Source organism: Mastigoproctus giganteus, chromosome 12 (genome assembly GCF_048544385.1).
Source record: "Mastigoproctus giganteus isolate SK-2022 chromosome 12, ASM4854438v1, whole genome shotgun sequence".
Classification (NCBI taxonomy): domain Eukaryota; kingdom Metazoa; phylum Arthropoda; class Arachnida; order Uropygi; family Thelyphonidae; genus Mastigoproctus; species Mastigoproctus giganteus.
This window is the reverse complement of record NC_143586.1, coordinates 160,463,396-160,484,199: the sequence shown is the minus strand read 5'-3', so window position 1 is coordinate 160,484,199 and position 20,804 is coordinate 160,463,396. Positions and strand designations below refer to the sequence as shown.

Below are 20,804 nucleotides of genomic sequence, written 5' to 3'. Positions count from 1 at the left end.
GGCGTGGCCTGACCATTGCCTTATACAGAGGGACAATCACCTCCTTTTCCCTGCTAGCAAAATTCCTATATATCATTGACAAAACCCCATGACCCGCCCTAGCAGCCTGTCTGCACTGCTCAGAAAACTTCATATCTGACTGCACAATTACTCCCAGGTCTTTTTCATTTTTCTACCACCTCAAGTGTAGTACCACACAGTTGGTACGTTTCTCTGGGGTTACTTCTACCCATATGCAGTACTTTGCATTTGTCAAGGTTGAACTTCAGTTGCCACTTCTTAGCCCATCTGCCCAAATTATCTAGATCCTGTTGCAGTAGCACACTGCCATTACTGTCATTAACAACCCTGCCAACCTTTATGTCATCTGCAAACTTCGACATTAAGCCTGATATACCTTCATCAATATCATTGATAAATACACAAAACAGTGGACCCAACACCGAACCCTGTGGGACTCCACTAATAACATTAGTCCACGAAGAGCAGCACCCATTGATTACCACTCTCTGTCTTCTCCCACTTAACCATCCTTTTATCCATTGTAGCAACTTACCCTTAATACCATTCTGCTCCAATTTGTACAGTAGTCTTCCATGCGCAACAGTGTCAAAAGCTTTCCTGAAATCCAAGTATATGATATCAAAATTATTTTTTGCATCCAGTTCCTTTGTGACCACATCATAATAACCAATCAAATTTGTCAGACAAGACTTTCCCTTAACAAACCCATGCTGTGTTTGAATTATTGCTGCAGTCTTGTCTAGATGATCCTGCAATGCATCTTTAACCAGCGACTCCATTATTTTACCCGGAACAGAAGTTAAACTAACTGGTAACTACATGGGCTGTGCTACGGTAACTAAGAGTGCATGTATATTCAACAGGTGCATGTATATTCATGTACACCAATGCTAGAAGTAGAGTAAATAAATTTGATGAATTTGAAGTGCTGATCAAGACATCAAAGGCAGATATTTTGCTGGGACATCAGAGACATGGTGTCACATAGATATAAGCAGTGCAAAATTGGAATTTGGTGAATACAATGTGTACAGAAAGGATAGACAGGGTAGGAAGGGAGGAGGGGTTATGCTGTTAGTTAAGAAACACAAAATCTAAGGAAGTGCATCCAGTTGACACAGATAGACAGTGCAGTGTTGAGTCAGTTTGGTGTGACAAACACTGGGAAAGGGAAAATGAGAGGAGTGTGTTATAGGCCTAATGACTGTGATGAGTACAACAAACAGTTGTGCAGAGAAATAGAGTGGGCTAGTAAATCAGAATGTCTTGTAATGGGGGATTGTAACTTTCCAGATATTGACTGGAACTTGTGGATTGGTCACTCGCATGCTAGCAAGACTTTTGTTGATTTATTGGAGGATTGTTTTCTGCAGTAACATGTTCGAGGAGGCAACCAGAAGGCGTAATACTGTTGATCTGATTATAAGCAGTGATTATTCATGCATTAAGAATTTGCAGATAAAGGAACCACTAGGTGACAGTGATCACAGTGTACTGATGTGGGATTTACTTAAAGATGTAACTACGATCAAGGGTATAGGGAAGGGTTTTTGTTTAGGTGACTACAGAGGTCTCAGAGAGCTTTTAAATTCTATACAGTATGATAAAATGATGATGTTAAAAACATCAAATTCTAAATGGGAAACCTTCAAGGAATTAATCTTGGAAGCTCCTAGGCTTTTCATATCAACTAAGAAATACTGTTCAAGATTTAGACCTAAATGGATGTCAGATGAACTAATGAGGCTCGTGGCAGAGAAGAAAAATGCATGGGATGCATATAAATTATTAAGCGATGCAGAAGCCTATGGCAGATATAAGCTAGTCTGTATTCAAGTCACAAAGGAGATTACGCAAGCAAAGGTAGATTAAGAGAAATCTTTGGCAAAGGATGCTAAGAAAAACCGCAACGACTTCTTTACTTATGTAAACTCTAGAAGGGAGGAGATGAATCATATTGGTCCACTTGATATCGATGGGTCGACTGTTGATGATCCTGCTCAGATAGCTGATAATCTGAATGAGTATTTTGCATCCACATTCACACATGAGGAATTCTGTAAGGAAGGGAAGGACAGAAGTTTACTAAACTCTAACAGGGGGTAAATGATTTTGTAATAATGGAGAGCAAAGTGGAGGAGAAATTGTTGAAATTTAAACATAAAACAGGTATCTGGGGCACATAGAACCTATCAGGCCATACTGAAGGAGGCAGTGAGGGAAGTAAGCAAATCCTTAGCCGTAATTATGAGAGCATCCTTAGATTCAGGGGAGGTCCCCATGGACTGGAGAAGTGCAAATGTATCCCCAATTTACAAAGGGGGGGTTCAAATGGTGACACAAATAATTATAGACCTGTTAGTTTAACTTCTGTTCAGGGAAAATAATGGAGTCTCTAGTTAAAGAAGTGATGCAGGATCACCTAGACAAGACTACAGTAATAGTTCAGACACAGCATGGGTTTGTTAAGGGGAAAGTCTTGTCTGACAAATTTGATTGGATACTATGATGTGCTCACAAAGGAACTGGATGCAAAATATAATTTTGATATCATATACTTGGATTTCAGCAAAGCTTTTGATACTATTGCACATGGAAGACTGCTGTACAAATTGGAGCAGTATTGCATTAAGAGTAAGTTGCTGCAATAGATAAAGGGATGGTTGAGTGGGAGATAGCAGAGAGTGATAATAAATAGACACTGCTCTACACGGACTAACGTTATTAGTGGATTCCCCCAGGGTTCGGTGCTGGACCCATTGTTGTTTTGTCTATTTATCAATAATATTGATGAAGGTATATCAGGCTTAATGTCCAAGTTTGCAGATGTACAGAGATTGTCAGAGTTTTCATAACAGTAAAGACAGTATGCTACTGCAACAGGATCTAGAAAAGTTCGGCTGAGAAGTGGCAACTGAAGTTTAACATTGACAAATGCAAAGTACTGCATATGGGTAGTAGTAACCCAAGAGAAAGGTACCAACAGTGTGGTACTACACTCAGGGAGGTGGAGAATGAAAAAGATCTGGGGGTAATTGTGCAGTCAGATATGAAGTTCTCTGGGCAGTGCAGATGGGCTGCCAGAGCAGGTCATGGATATTTGTCAATGATATATAGGAATTTTGCTAGCAGAGAAAAGGAGGTGATTATCACTTTTTATAAGGCAATGGTCAAGCCACATCTTGAGTACTGCATACAGATCTGGAGGCCTCATTTTAGGAAGGATGTAGAGTTGCCAGAATGAGTACAGAGAAGTGCAACAAGATTGGTGAGAGGAATAAAGGGGTGCTCTTACCAAGAGAGGCTTAAGTTCTGCAAGTTGTAGCAACTGGAGACTAGGCACATGCGAGGTGATCTGATTGAGGTGTATAAGGCCTTGAATGGATTGAGCTGTCTCAATGCTGATGGAATTCTTACTCTTGCTCAGATTACAAAACTGAGGGGACAGATTCAAATTGAGACAAGACAGCTGTAGGACCAATGGTGTAAGATGGCCTTTAGCCAGCAGGTAGTTGATTGCTGGAACAGACTTCCATCTGTTGTTGTGGAAGTTGATAGCTTAAAGAAATTTTAGGCTGAACTAGACAAACATTTGGAGTGACCAGATGGGTGAAATGGGAAGATTTTTTTTTTGGCTGATGCTGTATAAGCTTGCTTTCTTGCATCATATGCCTCAACTAATGCTAATGATTTTTAACTTACTTTATTCTATCTTTATATTTTTTTATCACTTTTAGTATATTGTTTGTTATTCCTGACATATATTAATTTATTTTTACTTATTTTCATATTTATATTTTAATAAAGTTCAGTCAATTGTTTCATCTAAAGGCCTGATGTAGCCGAGTGGTCAAGAGCGCGAATGCAGTAGCACATGCTCTTTGAGTGGACCGGGGTTCAAGTCTGTGACTGCTAAATACGATATACATTTGTATTGATTGAGTTTATTATTGAGTTTGTATTGATTGATTGTAAACTACTAATCGGTGGTCATGCCAGAGCATAAACAAGTTTTTTGTTTTTTTTTTAAAAATTATTTATATCATCCCAATACACAAGGTCTTTTTTTCTAAATTTGATAAAGTTTTTTTTAAAGATTTTATTTCCAATGTACTATTATTAAAAGGTTATGCACATTGAATAAGAAGTACCAAAGCACCTAACAATTATATGAAATTAAGGGAACGCTTGATTACATGTATGATGTTTATTTAAATGACTAATAATATTATTAGTCATTTAAATAAAAAAAAAGTCATTAATTATCACAAAGTTTAAAAAAAAAAGAGAAAAAGATAAAGAAAAAAGTGGACTTGAGAAATTTTATTTACCCTGCAATCATTTCTGGTGTCAGATCTGTTTCTTGCTTCATCAACGACAAATTAAAGTTTGGACCCTTGCTGATTTTATAACTTTTAACAATGCTAAAGATAAATTAATAATTATGAATTGTACACTGTTATACAATTAAATGTAAAAATTATAATTGTTATCTATCATAACTTAAATTTATTAAGAAGGTAATTATTCCATTCCTGCTGTCTTAATGATTAATATAAAAACATCATTATCTTACTAGAAGCTTTGAGAGATAAGGAATAAAAAATGACTTCAAATAAATCAAATAAAATATGTGCACTTTACTGCATTCAATTTTCAATCATGATGATAAATTTGCTTCCAGACTGAAGCTGGGTATTTGATTCTAAGGCTTGGGCTTATATTCAACTTAGAGACAAATACTGTTATTATCAGTTCTGCCTAAGTTGCTAATATCTTTTTAAATTGTATTGTATCACCTGAATAGGTGAATCCACTGTACACTTTAAATTCTGAGACAACACCAGAACATCCAAAGCATATAAATTTTATTTGATTCCAACAAATGTGCTGAAATGTCCCTCTAAAATTCTATAATATAGAATTTTAGAGGAAAATATTCTATAATACCACAGGGAAAATGCAGGCTCATTTCAAAAGGATTAAGACGCATAATTATTATTATGAGTTTAAATAGAAGTTTCAACTTTCATAAACTGCTTGGCTGTTAGACAAAACATGTTATTTAGTTCAGCACAGATTTGCTAATCAAAACTACCCAGCAGCTGATGAGAAGTCAGTAGCTTTGAAACTATACTGGCAGTGCCTCAGATTTTTAAATATATAGTGGATATGCCTGTCCAGGTGATGCAGAACTTAGGCAGAACAGGGTCAAAAGATGATGTTACTACAGATCATTGTTATTTTGATGAAAGTTTACCAGCACAAGGGAAGAAATTAAACCAAAATGGTGTCTTTTTATGATTCACTTTACAGACATGCTTTTCAGGTTGGATTATCAACAGAGTTCTATTTGCCAAAGGAAAACAAAGTTCAACAAAATTTTCTTTGCATCCAAAAAGATACTTTGTCAGAGGACTATGTAATCTAGAAAGGCTTTGGAAAGTATGAAACCAGTAATTAAATATTGGGGATGGTCAAAGTTTGGAAACTGACTATTGATTCCTGAAATTTCAGCATCATAGTGAGTTGCAACATGTGGCTGACCCATTTATCTGCAATCAGTGTGAATTAGTGCAAGTCAAACAGAAGAGATTTGTGTTTTACTATATTTTAAAATAAGTGATTTTACTGAACTAATTTTTTTTCCAAATTAAGGAAAAGTGCAACAGAAACCCACAAAATCTTAAAAGCTTTCAGAAAGATGCTATATTCCATCTGACAACCTTCCAGTGATCCTCTTTAAACTTCACATTTGAAAAATTTAAAGAGGGCTGCTTTTGTGTCAAAGATAACCATTGCTTTGGCTGCCTATTCAACTTCAAAAGCCATGATTCAATCTTTTTTTTTTTACTCGTATGATGTGAGCAATACACGAAGGAACCAGTTTTTTCCTGCTTCCTTTGTGTATCGTGGCCGTGAGATCCAACCAGATAGTGCGGCACCATTGTGATATCCAAGCCTGAGGCAGGAATCGAACCCGCGACCTTTGGGTTGCCAGGCAGGCACTTTACCCACCCAGCTAGCCCGGTTGGCGATTCAATCATTTGTTTCTGATAAGGAATAAGAAGTTTGGTTTAACTATCTGCAAAGTTGTTAGTAAAATTGGTATTTATGGGATATGGGATTCACCATATCTCTATCAGCACTGCTGCTACTCCTACTTGATTTCTTCTATCACTACTGGTGAGGCAGAAAAAACAAAGGTCTACTCCTCTCAATGGAAGATTCTATCTTTTCCAAGGTTCAAAAATGCAAGACAATCTCTATCAAATGCAAAGTTCACACTTATTGTATTTTGACTCACGAGGCACTGTTCTTTATGAATTTGTCCTAAGTGGGCAAAAAGTGAAGCATATATATATATATATATATACTAAAAAACAATTTTACAGCAATTGTGCAATGTCATTCAGAAAAAAAAAAAAAAACAGCCCAAAATGTATGCATCAGGGAATTGGCACTTGCATCATAACAACACCTCCTAAACATTTAACACCATCCTTTCATGAAAGGATGGTGGCTGTGTATGGCAACAGTGCACCTTCAGAGTATCAAGTGAAATTCGAGGCAAAACAATTCAAATGGGGTAGAGAGTCCATTGAAGATGATCCACGTCCAGGAATGTCTGTGACAGCAACCACTCCAGAAATGTCCCAAATCTCTAGGGAATGTGACATATCTGAGGGAACAGTTACAACCATCCTCCACAAATATTTGGGGATGAGTAAGATCGGTGCAAGGTGAGTCTCTAGATTTCTGACCCCTATGCAGAAGCAATTCAGAGAAAAAGAAATTAAAAATTGTTAATTGTTTTGATGTCACATTTGCAATTTTTTCAGAACAAAAATGTGAAAAATCCATGTTCTATATTAAAAACATATTTTTAGTTAATTATTCGAAAATTAAAACTCCCTTTAATAAGGCAAGCAAATGCAAATTAAAAACCACATCCTTCAATGAAAGCTTTGATTATATGCAAGCAAACAAAGCATGGAAATAAATAGAGTGCACTATCAATAACTTAAGATGGCATATGTCAATCAATGTGCATATAATTAGGTTTAACTTAATCATGGATTTTTCCTAATCGGGTAATAATTAAAGACATTTCTATAATTTTCTGCAAAGAATTCAAAGAATGTACAAAGGGTACTAGGAAAGTTTTGCAATACAGCTTTGTTTATTTAATTTTTTCAAAGTAATTTCCTCTACATTCAATACACCTCTCCATCCTCCGAAACCAATCTTTAAACCAGTTCTGCCAAGTTTCACTAGGGAGTAAAGCACACTCGTTGTCCCAAGCCCGTAAAAGGTCCTCATCACTGGAAAACCGCCTCCCTTTTAGCTTCATTTTCACATGCAGGAACAGTGCAAAGTCGCAGGGAGCAAGGTCTGGACTGTAGGGAGGGTGCTCGAGAAGTTTCAGTCCTGTCGTGGTCAAATATTCGGTGCAGGCTTTGGCGCGGTGAGCTGGAGCATTTTCGTGATGGAGGTACCAGGTGTCCATTCTTGACTTTGGCCGCAGGTTCTTCATAGATCCAATGACTTTAGGCAGGCATTGTTCAGTATACCACTTAGCTGTGACTGTCTTCTGCGTGTCCAAAATGACACGATCCACAATTCCACTCGATTTGAAAAATACAGCTATCATTTTCTTCTTTACAGATCGGGATTTTCTGACAATTACGGGTGTGTCGTCATCATCAAAGACCCAAACTTTGTTTTGAGCCTTGGTCGGCAGATCGTAATAGTACAGCCAAGTCTCGTCACCTGTCACGATGTTGTTCACATACCGAGATTGTCCCTTATCAAACTTTTTTAACATCTCCCGGCACCAAGTCACACGTCGTGTCATCTGCTCTTCAGTCAGTTGATGCGGCACCCAGAGAGAACAAAGTTTCTTCACGTGCAAATGATCTTGCAGAATCGAACGAATTGCTGGTGCATTTAGGCCCAAAGTATCCTCTATCTGTTGGTAGGTCACTCGCCTGTTTTTGTCAAGCATTTTCCTCACAGCGGTAACGTTTTCCTCCGTAACTGACGTTCGTGGCCTTCCCGGCCTCTCAGAATCCTCCAGAGTGAAATTTCCCCTTTGGAATTCTCTATACCACCTGAATATCGTTGTACGATGTGGACAATCATCATCTAGTGCAAGAGTCCTTTCTTCTAAGCACTGGTCTATGGTTAAACCACGCACGAAATTATACCGCAAAACTGTCCTTATCTCATTTCGTGACCACGATGGCATCGCAAGCACTTTACACTCTCACTACTAATGAATAACTGAGCCCATCGACTTGGCGCAGCGGCTACTATGCACGTATGAACATGTCTCAACATGCAGTAACAAGCAGCTTCCTGTGATTCATTGTTGCGTCATATTGCAAAACTTTCCTAGTATCCTTTGTATTTTCAAAAATAGCTGTTAGGAGTTTCAGCTGTGTGGACAAAGTAGATGAAGCACAAACTACTCAAACGTTGTTGGGGTCAAATTGACCACAGCATTACTGAGCTTGTGTTAAAAGTAGTGCAATATAAAGGCAAGTTTGTTCTGTTGTAAGAATTAAGAAAATTGCATTATCTATAGTTTAAATCTGCTTGCCAGAAAAAAAATCATTACTAATGTTTACAGATATAAATAAGTTCAGCCAGCCCTTTGTTTTTAATATTCACTGAAATGAAATCCTCTAGAACTGCTCAACCACTAGGTATACCTTTCAAAAATTCAGAGGGTGCTTTCAAAGAGTTTACTGTAGTTATTATGCTCAATATTGGTTTGGCAAAACTAACCTAAACAGTTCCTTATGTGTGCACATCTCCTTCTACCACAAATCCAAGACATTAAGAAACATGCCACTAGTTGATCATGCAGACAATTTTATCAAAATTGTTTGCTGTTTATCATAGCTCTCAGGAAAAAAAAAAAAAAAAAGATGTCACTGATTTCATTAAATTAGAAATGTAAATCTCTTTAGTTACACAAGCTTTATAATCCTCATATCAAGAAATTTCAGAAAATAACAAAAATGAGGCTTGATTAGAATCTAAAGACAGATGACCAGCATTTTCTTGGAAATAAAAATCACTATAATATATAAGTATTGTTAAAATGACAATTAAAAATATAAACCTCTTGAATGTGAGATGAGTTTAAAATTCATGATGTATTACATGCAAGCTGAAATTATCACTATCAATAGTTAACATTATTATTAGTGAACTTGATTATATTGGACTTTCAGGAGCTTTTAATTAGAATAATGTTTAAGTATAGAAATCCCAAAAACAAACACACGAACTTAAACTACATACATTAAATTTTATTAAACCTTTGAGGAGTAAGTTGTGAATGCTTCTGGCTCAAGGGGGGGGCAAATTTTCCAATAATGGAAAGCTCTGTGGACTAAGTTTCTTCATAGAAGCTTAAAACCATGGAGAAAATCAAAACTTTCTATATAAATGCTTTTAAATATTAATTTGTTCTTATTCTAACATGACTGACTGACACTACAATGGAATTACTGCAAAAATCAAATCCAATATTTTTTGTGGTGGGGAGGAGGAGGATTGCACTTGTCCCCCTCAATGCAATAATATAATTTTGATCTATTTAACTATCACTAAATTCTGGATATGAATTCCACAGGGTTTCTAGATTTTATAAGTGCAACTTGGACAACCATGATTGCAATCTGCTCCTCCAATTTTCAAAGATATTTTCATGCTGCTATCTATTAACACTATGTATACCAGTGCTTCTCAAACTATCTGTGGTGAAGGACCAGTTTATTTTATTTCCAATCCACTGCGGACTGATACTTTTGTAAAATACAATAAAAATGAATTATTAGAAAAATGAAATAAAAAAAATTAAAAAAAAAAAAAACAGATGTACAAAATACAAGCCCAAATTTTTTATCATTAGATTTAATAGACATAAAATTACATTTCAATAAATATAATCAGAACAAACATAACCGAAACCTCCTTGGTTTCGACATCCATTTTTTCTTGTCCTGACATGGGCTGTTGATTTTTTTGTAATGTTATTTTAGTGCTCGCTTTTGATAGTTCTGGAGCACTGGGAGGTACTGATATTGGAGTGGCAGCTGACTGAGATTTCTGTGCTGGTTTTTCTGAACTTAATAGATAGCAGGCGATGGGCGTGAATGACTCTTTCGGTGGTACAGTCATATCCGTTTGGGTGCCAATCAAGCATTTATTGGATACCTTTTCGGCATATGTTGCTTTACCGCTACTTACTGGTTTAACTGCTTTCCCGGCCTCTTGGTATGACATGTTAAGTTCTGCCTTTATTCGTTGTATTTCCCTTTCTTCCTTCCACCGCTGGCAAGCTCTTGAATATGCAGGGTGTTCTCCATTGCAATTAATACATGCAGCTTTCGTAGCTGAACATCCAGTTATTTCGTGGTCCTTTGCACCACATCGAGCGCATGCAAGGAAACCACGGCAGGCCATTTGCGAGTGTCTGTATTTTTGACACTTGAAGCATCTTAAAGAGTTTAGTACATATGGCCTTACTTTACAATTCAGGTACCCAGCTTTAATCTCATTAGGTAATATTGGCATATTAAATGTAAGTTGTTTGTTATTTTGGTTTTTAGGAGCATTAGCAACTAAGGCCATATTGCTCCGTGAATATGCGGTGGTCATTCCCTGACCTTTCCACATCCTCCGTATTTGGTGGTGACGGGCTCGAACCCCAGTCTGATCAAGAAGCGTGTGCTACTCACTGCTGCTCCTTCCCACCTGGCTACGGAGGCGCCTTAAATGTAAGGATCAGGTTTCTAGTAGATACTAAATTCCCATCCCTACGTATGAATATTCTCTTGGCAGCTGTCACTCCTTGTGGCTTAAGTTCAGAACAAATTTCTTCCTGATCCATAAGATCCCACTCCAAGATCACGCCACGAGAAGAATTTAATGTCTTATGAGGGGTGACTATAATCGGAATTCCCCCGATTAAGGTGGCTCGAAGAAGCTGTTCTGAGTGCTTTTTGTTTTTGGTTTCTATTAAGATGTCGCCAGAGCGTAGCCATTTGACTGATTTTGGTGAACCTGCCATCCCTTCCAGGCCCTTCTGAATAAAGAAGGGCGACATCTTTCCAATGGATCTTTCATATGTTGAATGGATAACCAAAAAGCATGGGATTGGTCCTGATTTTTCTTCCTTTCTTGGCCATTTGGCTGCATTAGTCGTATTCTCTTCATCTGTATTTTGATCTGGTAGGGACCGTGTTGAGGTCCAAGGAGAAAAGTTTGGAGTTCAGGGTTCGTAAGTGTTTTGAAATGGTTCAGTGCCCCACCCACCACGGAGCCCAAATGGGACGCCCATAACCCGGCACGCAAAAAATGCGCTCGGGTGTGGAACGCCAGGGCTACCCAGACACTATATCCGCACCTCTGCCAGCTGGAGTCCTGTCTCTCGGACCTTGAGAGTAGGGGCATGGTAGCGACACGGTTGACCCTTGCAGGCGAACCTACTAGCTGGTTGATCCTGGCCAAGCCATCCTGGACCACCTGTTTTGTCGAAGCAGGGGCCAAAGTGGTGTACTGAAGCTGGGTCCCTTAACCACCAGGATTCCCCTTTCCGAATTTCCACAGGTCGCAGCGCACGGCAAACATGCCGGATTCCATTGATGTTAGACTGGAACCTAGGCTGCGGGCATTGGATCCCAGTGATGCTAATCTGGAAGCCCAGCAGCATCACTGGGAGGTCCCCTCACCATGTATAGGTGCCCACGTCAAGGGGTTAGATACTGGCAGCCCACCAAATGTTGTTTAGAGCAGCCACAAGGAATGTTTGGAGCTGGCTGTTTCTTTCAATAAGGAGGTCTCCGGATTGCAATTGTTTTACCATTTTTGGTGTTTCAGTAATGGATTCCAAATATCTCTGTATTACAAATAGTGACATAATTTGCCCATAGGCTGGGTGGAGAGGGATGTACTATGAGAAAATTTGGCATGTTGTTGCACCGCACTTCCCTTCAAAGCTTTTTCAGTGGATGTGTATGGTCTGGAGCTTGAAAGCTCTAGAGGTGGATACTCGTTTGAATCCATGGTTACTCTTTTTAGCCCTGGAGTTCCCCCAGGTTACCGGCCCCACCACGGGGAGGCAGGAGCAGTGCCACTCGGAGGCCAAGTGATTGAAGTGTTAGTTGATTAGTACAACTAGAAATATAGGAAAAAAATAAAGGTGTGTTTCCTTCCTGTGTTCTAACTTGTGGCTTTCAAGTATAGAACTGGTTTTAAAGAAAAACTGTTGATAGAAATGTAGGAACTTAAAAAGAAATAACTTCAATCTCTTATCAAAAGCACTCTATAAATCGAAAAAATATCGCTTTGCACCCGGGCCTCGCTTTCAGAAAATGTGCATATGTCTTTTCTTGATAAAAGAGTCCAGTGAGCCTTGTTTTGCCATCTGTAAATAAGGTTAAAAAATAAATACTACAAATTTTACTTCCCTAATTTAGCTAATAATGTTAAACTATAAATTACAAAACAGACTTGATTAAAAATGAAAATGATTGTAAAAATAAAAAGTTATAAAATAATTAATGCTTATATTTTCTCAGATTTTTATACACTTTTGGATTACAGTTGGCAAACTAACATTAAAATATCACATGTTGTAATGTGGTCCTACTGTGCATGACCTATACTTAACGCAACATGTGACTCACCATGTGAGTTTGACAACACCCGAACTGGTCTATATCCTGTATAATGAGAAGAGTTCACTCATCACATGCTTGGATGTTGTAGCAATGTCAAATTACTATAAAAGTTACCAAAAATGCTTACTCTCAATTTCTGTACTTATCTTGTTGCAGATTGGGGCCCAGCACTGATCCACAGACCACACTTCGAGCAGCACTGATGTATACTATTAGAAACACAAATAAGAGATGGCCAAAAATACATACACATATGTATGTATTCCTCAAACGGTTAAAAAAGTACACTACACATTTTCTAATGATCTTCCAAACACAATACAATTCACTGATAAATGGTAACTAAATTTAAACTGAAAGGAAAATAAGAAAATTACATTTCTTGGAGAAGTTTCCTTTTCTTCAAGTCCTGTTTTTGTGAGTCTGTAATATCTTCAATTTTTAAATCTTTTATTTTCAAAAGACAATGCTGAACTTCATCAATTATTTGGTCAGTCTACAAGAAAATTAAATTCCATTGCAACCATATATTAATGAACTGCTATTTCAAAGTATAAAAAAACAACTTGTTACTTATCAGCATTTTTGAAGGTAATTATATTTATTTTGAAAGTAATGATAATTATTTTGCAATAATTATCATTGCGAAATATGCTACAGCCACCAAATTTTTTTTTTAACATTATCTAATCTCCTAATGGTAATTAGGTTCAATTATTTATTGAACTAGCAGGAAAAGAAATACATACTTTACGAAAAACTTTAGGTCCTCCAACTGCCTTTTTATCTATTTGTATCCATCCAGCTGACATAGCTTTACTGAAACCAACTTTAGCATTTGGTACTTGTTCCTAAAATTAACAACAAACATAAATCTCTCTCTCTGATATGATCTTTAAAGAGCATGTCAATAAACATTGGTATAAACAAAAAGGAAAAAGAAACATCAAAGCTATGCCAATTAACTCATTTGATTTGTTATAAATATGAAATTTCTTGGGAGAAAGATGTACGTGGATATTAACTAATTCTAATAAGAAATTGAACAACCTGCACCCACATAAATTTTAAAGCCAAAAAAGGATTCAGTATATTAAAAAAAAACTGGGAAGTAAACTTTACAGAAAACATTCTAATAACCCAACCATTTAGAGGCCAATTTTTATGATGTTTCCAAATACTGTTTTCAAGTCTCATTCTATACTTTAAACTTGAAAACAATATTCACAAGGATTTTGAAATATCATCAAAATTGACTTCTAAATGGTTGGATTATTAGAATTTTTTTCTGTAAAGTTTTCTTTCCAGCTTGTTAAAATAAACTTAAACATTTTTTTCCTTTAAAATTTGTTGAGTGCAATTTTGTTTAATTTATTATCAGAATTAGTAAATATGATAATTAAGTAGATGGGTTAACAATAAGGCCACTAAAGAAAAGAAACATTTCTTAAGACATATGATTAATTTTTAAATCATAGTTTCATGTAAATTATTCAAAGATAAAAAGCTTCTGAATGCAGTGAAGTATTTATCTACAATTTAAATAAACAAACCATTTTCAACTAATATAGCAACGTTACCAACACATTGCTATTAAACACTGTGATGGTGTTCACAATGTCCCTGCATATCTTACTTCTGTCGAAGTTCTAAAGTCTTAGGCTGGCATAGATCTTGATGTTTCCAAAATTCATGGTATTCCTGGGTGTACTTTTAGTGCTAATTCTAAAAATCTAAATGCTCTTACCAATCACATACAGCTTTTTACATACAATGAGAACTGTTTATTATATATACATTTCATGTATAATATGCATATACACAGATATGCATACCATTTCCTTGGTTGGTGAGTGACATGCCCAGATGTGTTTAGACATGTTAAGTATAATCATGTTAATTAGTATCTACTTCTAATATGATTTTCATATTCTATGCCTCTGAAAATGGCAACTCACAGTGTGTGAATAATCCATAGAGTGGGGGCCCCAACATCAGATGGCAATTCGTTCCACAAAACCTATTGTATGTTAAAAATATTGTAAGATGAAACCAATAATACAGTGATTTCCTGTAATTCTTTCCCCAACATAAAATAGGTATTTCTTGCATGTTATATTTCATTTTTATATTAAAAATGAGTTTTTTATAAAGATTACTTAATAAATAGTCATAAAACATCTTAAAATAAAAAAACAAACAAAAAACAGACTTGAAATGCAGAGCTGATGAAATCAATGGTGGCGTAGTGGTGGTGGGACTATATCAAGCATCATGCATCTTTTCAGTCTTTTGTTGCTACTGGCAAAGAAACTGTCCAAATGGACTGTCCAGTGTCACTCTCTGTAATTTTCTCCAACTCTTGTAGCTTTTCTGTTGTTAGCTCACACCCATGAGCATCAATAATGTCCTCCACGCCCTCTTCGCCAACATCCAGATCCATTGATTTACCAAGAGTGACAATATCATTTGTCAAAGCACCATCATCTTCAAATCCTTCAATGTTATGAATAATTAAAGGCCCAGATTTTTTCCAGGCTGAATTTAAGCACCTGGTGGAAACATCATTCCAAGAACTTACAATCAGCCTCACACAGTCCAGCATATTGAACTTTGACCTCCAAAAATCTTTGAGGGTGAGAGCATTTTCACCAGAGGCCACTGCAAAGCAAACATTTTCGCGGTGTAGATTTTCTTTAAGTTTCCAATCACTTGCTGGTTTGGTCGAAGAAGAGGAGTGGTGTTGGGTGGCAAAAATTTGACTTGAATAAAGTCAAATTGTACCTGAAGAGATTGAACCAGGTTGGGATCATGGCCTGGCACATTATTCAGCAGGAGCAGTGCTTTCACAGGAAGCTTATTTTTCTCATGATAACTCTTCACTGAAGGACAGAAAACTTCAAGTTCCCATTCATTGAAGACATATCCTGTAACCCAGGCCTTCTTGTTACTTAGCCAAAATACTCCCAGCATGCACTTGTTCACCTTTTGTTGTTTAAATACTATGGGGGGATATTAGAGTGATACACAATCAAAGGCTTCAGATTAAAATCTCAAGAGGCATTGGCACCCAACAGAAGAGTGAGCCTAACTTTCATAGGCTTATGCCCAGGTAAACTAGCCTCACCCTTAGTGATGTACATGTTCCTGGGCATTCGCTTCCAGAAGAGGCCGATTTCATAAATGTAAAAACCAGCTGGGGAAGATAACCCCCCTCCCAATCAACTAACTATTGGAATTCAATTTTAAAGGTCTCAGCTGCTTTATAAACAGCACTGGATGCCTCCGCATGCCTTTCAACACTTTTGATACCCCCCTTTTTTTTAAAGTGCCAGAACCAGTCCCTGCTGGCTTTAAAGTCTTCAAAGTGCACAGCACTGCCACTGGTTTACGGAGCTTGAAGTTTCAGATCATCATAGTAGTAGTGGTGGTGGTGGTATGTGATGCAAGAAAGCAAGTGTATGAGCTTATGCAGCATCAGCCAAAAAAAAAAAAAAAAAAAACAAATCACACCATTCCCTCCAAATGACTGACTGTCCAGTTCCTCCTTAAATTTATTTAACCTATCAACTTCCACAACGACAGATGGAAGTTTGTTCCGGCAATTAACCATCCGCTGGCTAAAGGCAAATTTTTGCACATCTATTCTACATCTGTCCTTTCTTAATTTGAATTTATGCCCCCTTAGGTTCGTAATCTGAACAAGTGGAAGGATCCCATCAGAATTCAGCGTGCTCAACCCATTCATGGCCTTATACACCTCAATCAGATCACCGCCGCGCAAGTGCTTAGTCTCCAGCCACTGCAATTTGCAGAACTTAAGCCTCTCTTGGTAAGAGGATCCCTTCATTCCCCTCACCAATCTTGTTGCCCTTCTCTGTACACGCTCAAGCAAATCTACATCCTTCCTAAAATGAGGCCTCCAGACCTGTACGCAGTACTCACGGCATGGCCTGACCATTGCCTTATACAGAGGGACAATCACCTCCTTTTCCCTGCTAGCAAGATTTCTATATATCATTGACAAAACCCAATGGCCTGCCCTGGCAGCCTGTCTGCATTGCTCAGAAAACTTCATATCTGACTGCACAATTACTCCCAGGTCTTTTTCATTTTCTACCACCTTAAGTGTAGTACCACACATTTGGTACATTCCTCTGGGGTTACTTCTACCCATATGCAGCACTTTGCATTTGTCAAGGTTAAACTTCCGTTGCCACTTCTTATCCCATCTGCCCAAATTTTCTAGATCCTGTTGCAGTAGCACACTGCCATTACTGTCATTAACAACCCTGCCAACCTTTGTATCATCTGCAAACTTCGACACTAAGCCTGATATATACCTTCATCAATATCATTGATAAATATACAAAACAACAGTGGACCCAATACTGAACCTTCTGGGACTCCTCTAATAACATTAGTCCACGAAGAGCAGCACCCACTGATTACCACCCTCTGTCTTCTCTCACTCAACCATCCTTTTATCCATTGTAGCAACTTACCCTTAATACCATTCTGCTCTAATTTGTACAATAGTCTTCCATGCGCAACAGTGTCAAAAGCTTTCCCGAAATCCAATTATATGATATCAAAATTATTTTTTGCATCCAGTTCCTTTGTAACCACATCATAATATCCTAACAAATTTTTCAGACATGACTTCCCTTAACAAACCCATGCTGTGCCTGAATTATTGCTGCAGTCTTTGTCTAGATGATCCTGCAATGCATCTTTAAACAGTGACTCCATTATTTTACCCGGAAAAGAAGTTAAACTAACTTCTGTTCCGGTCTGTAATTACTCGTGTCACCCTTCGATCCCACTTTGTGAATTGGGGATACATTTGCACATCTCCAGTCCGTGGGGACCTCCCCTGAGTTTTCTGCACATCTATCTTTTCTTAATTTGAATCTATGCCCCCTTAGGTTCGTAATCTGAACAAGTGGAAGAATGCTCTCATAATTATGGCTAAGGGTTTGCTTAGTTGCTTTGCCGCCTCCTTTAATATAACTGGATAGATCCCATTCACCCTAGGTGCCTTTGTTATGTTTAACTTCAACAATTTCTCCTCCACTTTGCTCTCAGTTATTACAAAATCATTAAGCACCCTGCTAAAATTTGATAACCTTCTGCCATTTTCAAACCCTAATAACTCCTCATGTGTGAATGTAGATGCAAAATACTCATTCAGTTTGTTTGTTATCTGAGCAGGATCATCAACAGTCGAACCATCGATACCATAGATCAGAAACAATCGTAAGAGTGATGTTCCGTGCACCGAACATCTGAAAATTTCCACCAGTGTCGTTCCAGCTATATGGGAAAGCCATCGGTACCTGCAAATTTTATCGGTCCTTAAAATAAAAGATCGTATGGATGGTATATCGGTTCCTGATATCGGATGTCAATGTCATCGAGAATATCGGATGTCAATGTAAGTCAAGGCCCTACTGTATATATTTTGTTATATTTGTAATAACTGTTGTGGAGAAACAAAGGCAGGATATAACATCATTTGTGAAAAAATGTCCCATAAACATGTTTGATTTTTCTTTTCTAGGAAAAGTGGGTGTCCTGAGCCATTGCTACCTTCCATATCCTCACTTAATCATCTGGTTTCCATATCATTGTATGTACTGCAACTATTTCTGGCTATATCCACATTTGCTGGGTGTGACTGTTTCACCTGAACATAATCTGATTTTTGCAATTTTTCTGCTACTTGACAATAGGAGAGGCTTTAAAATGGAACTGCGAATGATGTATTATTACTTTGGAATACTACGTGCAATTTAGACAGATGCTGTATCGAGAGAGAGAGAGATCAACACTTGTGTTCTACACTACTGACTGATGACTGTGGGTAGCAGAAGCAGAAGCACAAGTGTATTTTGGCATACTTAATTTAATTGTAATAAGAGATTAAATGACACTGCAGTCCACATAAATTTTTAAAGGCAAAAATCATTGAATTTATTGAAACAAGCTATAAAGAAAGCTTCACAGAAAATATTTCAATAACTCAAAATTGATATCTAAATGGTTCAGTTTTCGGACTGTTTTCTGTAACAATCTCTTTCCGGCTTGTTTCAATAAACTCAATAATTTTTTGCCTTTAATATTTATATGAAGTGCAGTGTTGTTTAATTTCTTATTACAATTAGTTAATTCCCAAATATGTATTTTTGTCAAGAAATTAGATTATACTTAATTTAATCTGGTTTTTTTTGCTCCTTGATAAGAAACTTTATTTTCAGTCTTATAGTTCAGTATTTGTTTTCCTAACTTCCAGAATTAAATTTTTAGAGTACGCCATATCGTATCTCCCACAGTTAGGCCACTGAGGAATTGGTGCCTTACATTCTGTTTGTTTGAGTTTTACACCCACAGTTTGGGCACGTTGCTGTCTGGGAGTAACTAAATTTCTGGCATTTGTAACTTCCTTATAGGGTTTGGGATAAAGTGCTGAACATGGCAGTTTAAGTAACCTGCTTTAATTAAATCTGATAGATTTGGTTTTTGTAAGTTAAGATTATGTTACATGTTGGAATTAAGTTGACAGCTTTTCATGATTCTTTTTGCTTGAGTTATGTTTTGATCTTGTAGTTCCTGAACAATTTCTTCTTCTGAAATGTTTAACAGATCCTATCTGGTGACCACTCTCTTGTTAGAATGCAATGTGGTATTGTGACTTGAGCTGGAATTCTGCTCAAGGAAGGCAGCCTTAATAGTACCTCAGGGTGTCTTGTGTGAAAGGTTTCTATTAGTAAATCTCTTTATTGGAGACATTTTGCCATTTTCAGTGATCTTGCTGTTCAAGGCATCTCTGAATGATGAAAGCTCACTCACAGGCTGTGCTGACAGAGAATGTAATATCAAGAATGCTGGAGGGGTTCCAGCTTGTTTGTGTCATCCAGCAGTCTTTTAGACAGAGAGAAGTCATGGTCAGTTTCATGGCTGTTATTACATTGGGAGGCCTTCAGCTCTAGCTGTGGGAATTCATTAGTGTCATTTCTACTCCTTTTGGTCCTGAGAGTTGGTTTTTCCCTCCCAGGTTACTGGGCCCCACCACATGGAGGCAGGAGTGATGCCACAAGTAATTCCTCACTAAGAAAAAGGATAGAATGTTCTCATCTTATTTTAGATTCTCCAGGGCCTTGGCAGTAGAAATGCTTATGACTAAATGAATCATCCTTCTGGTTTAGTCTGCTGTGATAATTAATTTCCAAAATGGAAGTAGAAGATGCAAAAAAATGTTAGTAAAATAAATTTTTACATAACATTCTTCAACATACTTAGGAGTAATTGCTTCAGTACATATGTGGACGTGAGGTATGTAGGATTGAAGAGTATGTTTGGATGTTCAAATGGCTGTTTTTGTTTATTTGAGCTTAATGGCACAAGGGCAGCTAGGCCACAATGCACCCAATTTATGGTGAGCAGTGACATATGGTTTCCTGAAGGTTTTCAACTAATTTTGAAGCACATTATAGCATCAAACCCATTTCAGATAATTAAATACTTCGGCTACATCTGGTGTATCTGCTAATATTAATTTTTCTCCAGTTCTCTTAACATATTAATTTTAAGGTTATAGTCGGTTATCTAATCAATAACATAAGAGTTATAACATAAAAACTATAAGAGTTATAACATAACTCTTATAGTTGATAAGGATACAGGTTATGGGATGCCATGGAACAGGTTCCATGCTTTTTTTTTTTTTTTTTTTGTATTTGTGCACTTTGCATTCCTACAGCAGTTAAATGTTTTTGTTTCATGCACATGTCTGTAGTATGGAAATATTTACTGCAGCTAGTATCTGTTGCATCATCAGTGGGTTGAGACCGAATGAGTCTGTTATAAATAGATGATTATTAGCAAAATTATTGCAATCTGCATTGTAAAATTTCTATTTTGTTCAACTTTCTACTTCTTATGAGAGGCATAATTATGGTAGAAAATGAGCTAAAGATAGCTTCTCTGTCTGTTATGTATGGGACATAAATACAAAAAAGGTGCAGATGAGTTAGGTGGGTATGATCTATCTGTAGTCTAGCAAGCATAATGTCTTCT

General features: G+C 37.2%; 1 protein-coding gene across 1 annotated transcript in view; it reads right to left on the bottom strand.

The window, feature by feature from the left end:
• Nucleotides 1–20,804, bottom strand: part of alpha-PheRS (phenylalanine--tRNA ligase alpha subunit) — a 117,169-nt gene that overhangs the window by 64,625 nt on the left and 31,740 nt on the right. Inside the window, exons 3-5 of the mRNA XM_090386902.1 lie at nucleotides 13,475–13,576; nucleotides 13,103–13,221; nucleotides 4,356–4,448 (exon numbers count right to left, since the gene is read on the bottom strand). Of these exons, the coding sequence (XP_090243028.1) occupies nucleotides 4,356–4,448; nucleotides 13,103–13,221; nucleotides 13,475–13,576 (314 nt within the window). The remainder of the gene's footprint in view (nucleotides 1–4,355; nucleotides 4,449–13,102; nucleotides 13,222–13,474; nucleotides 13,577–20,804) is intronic.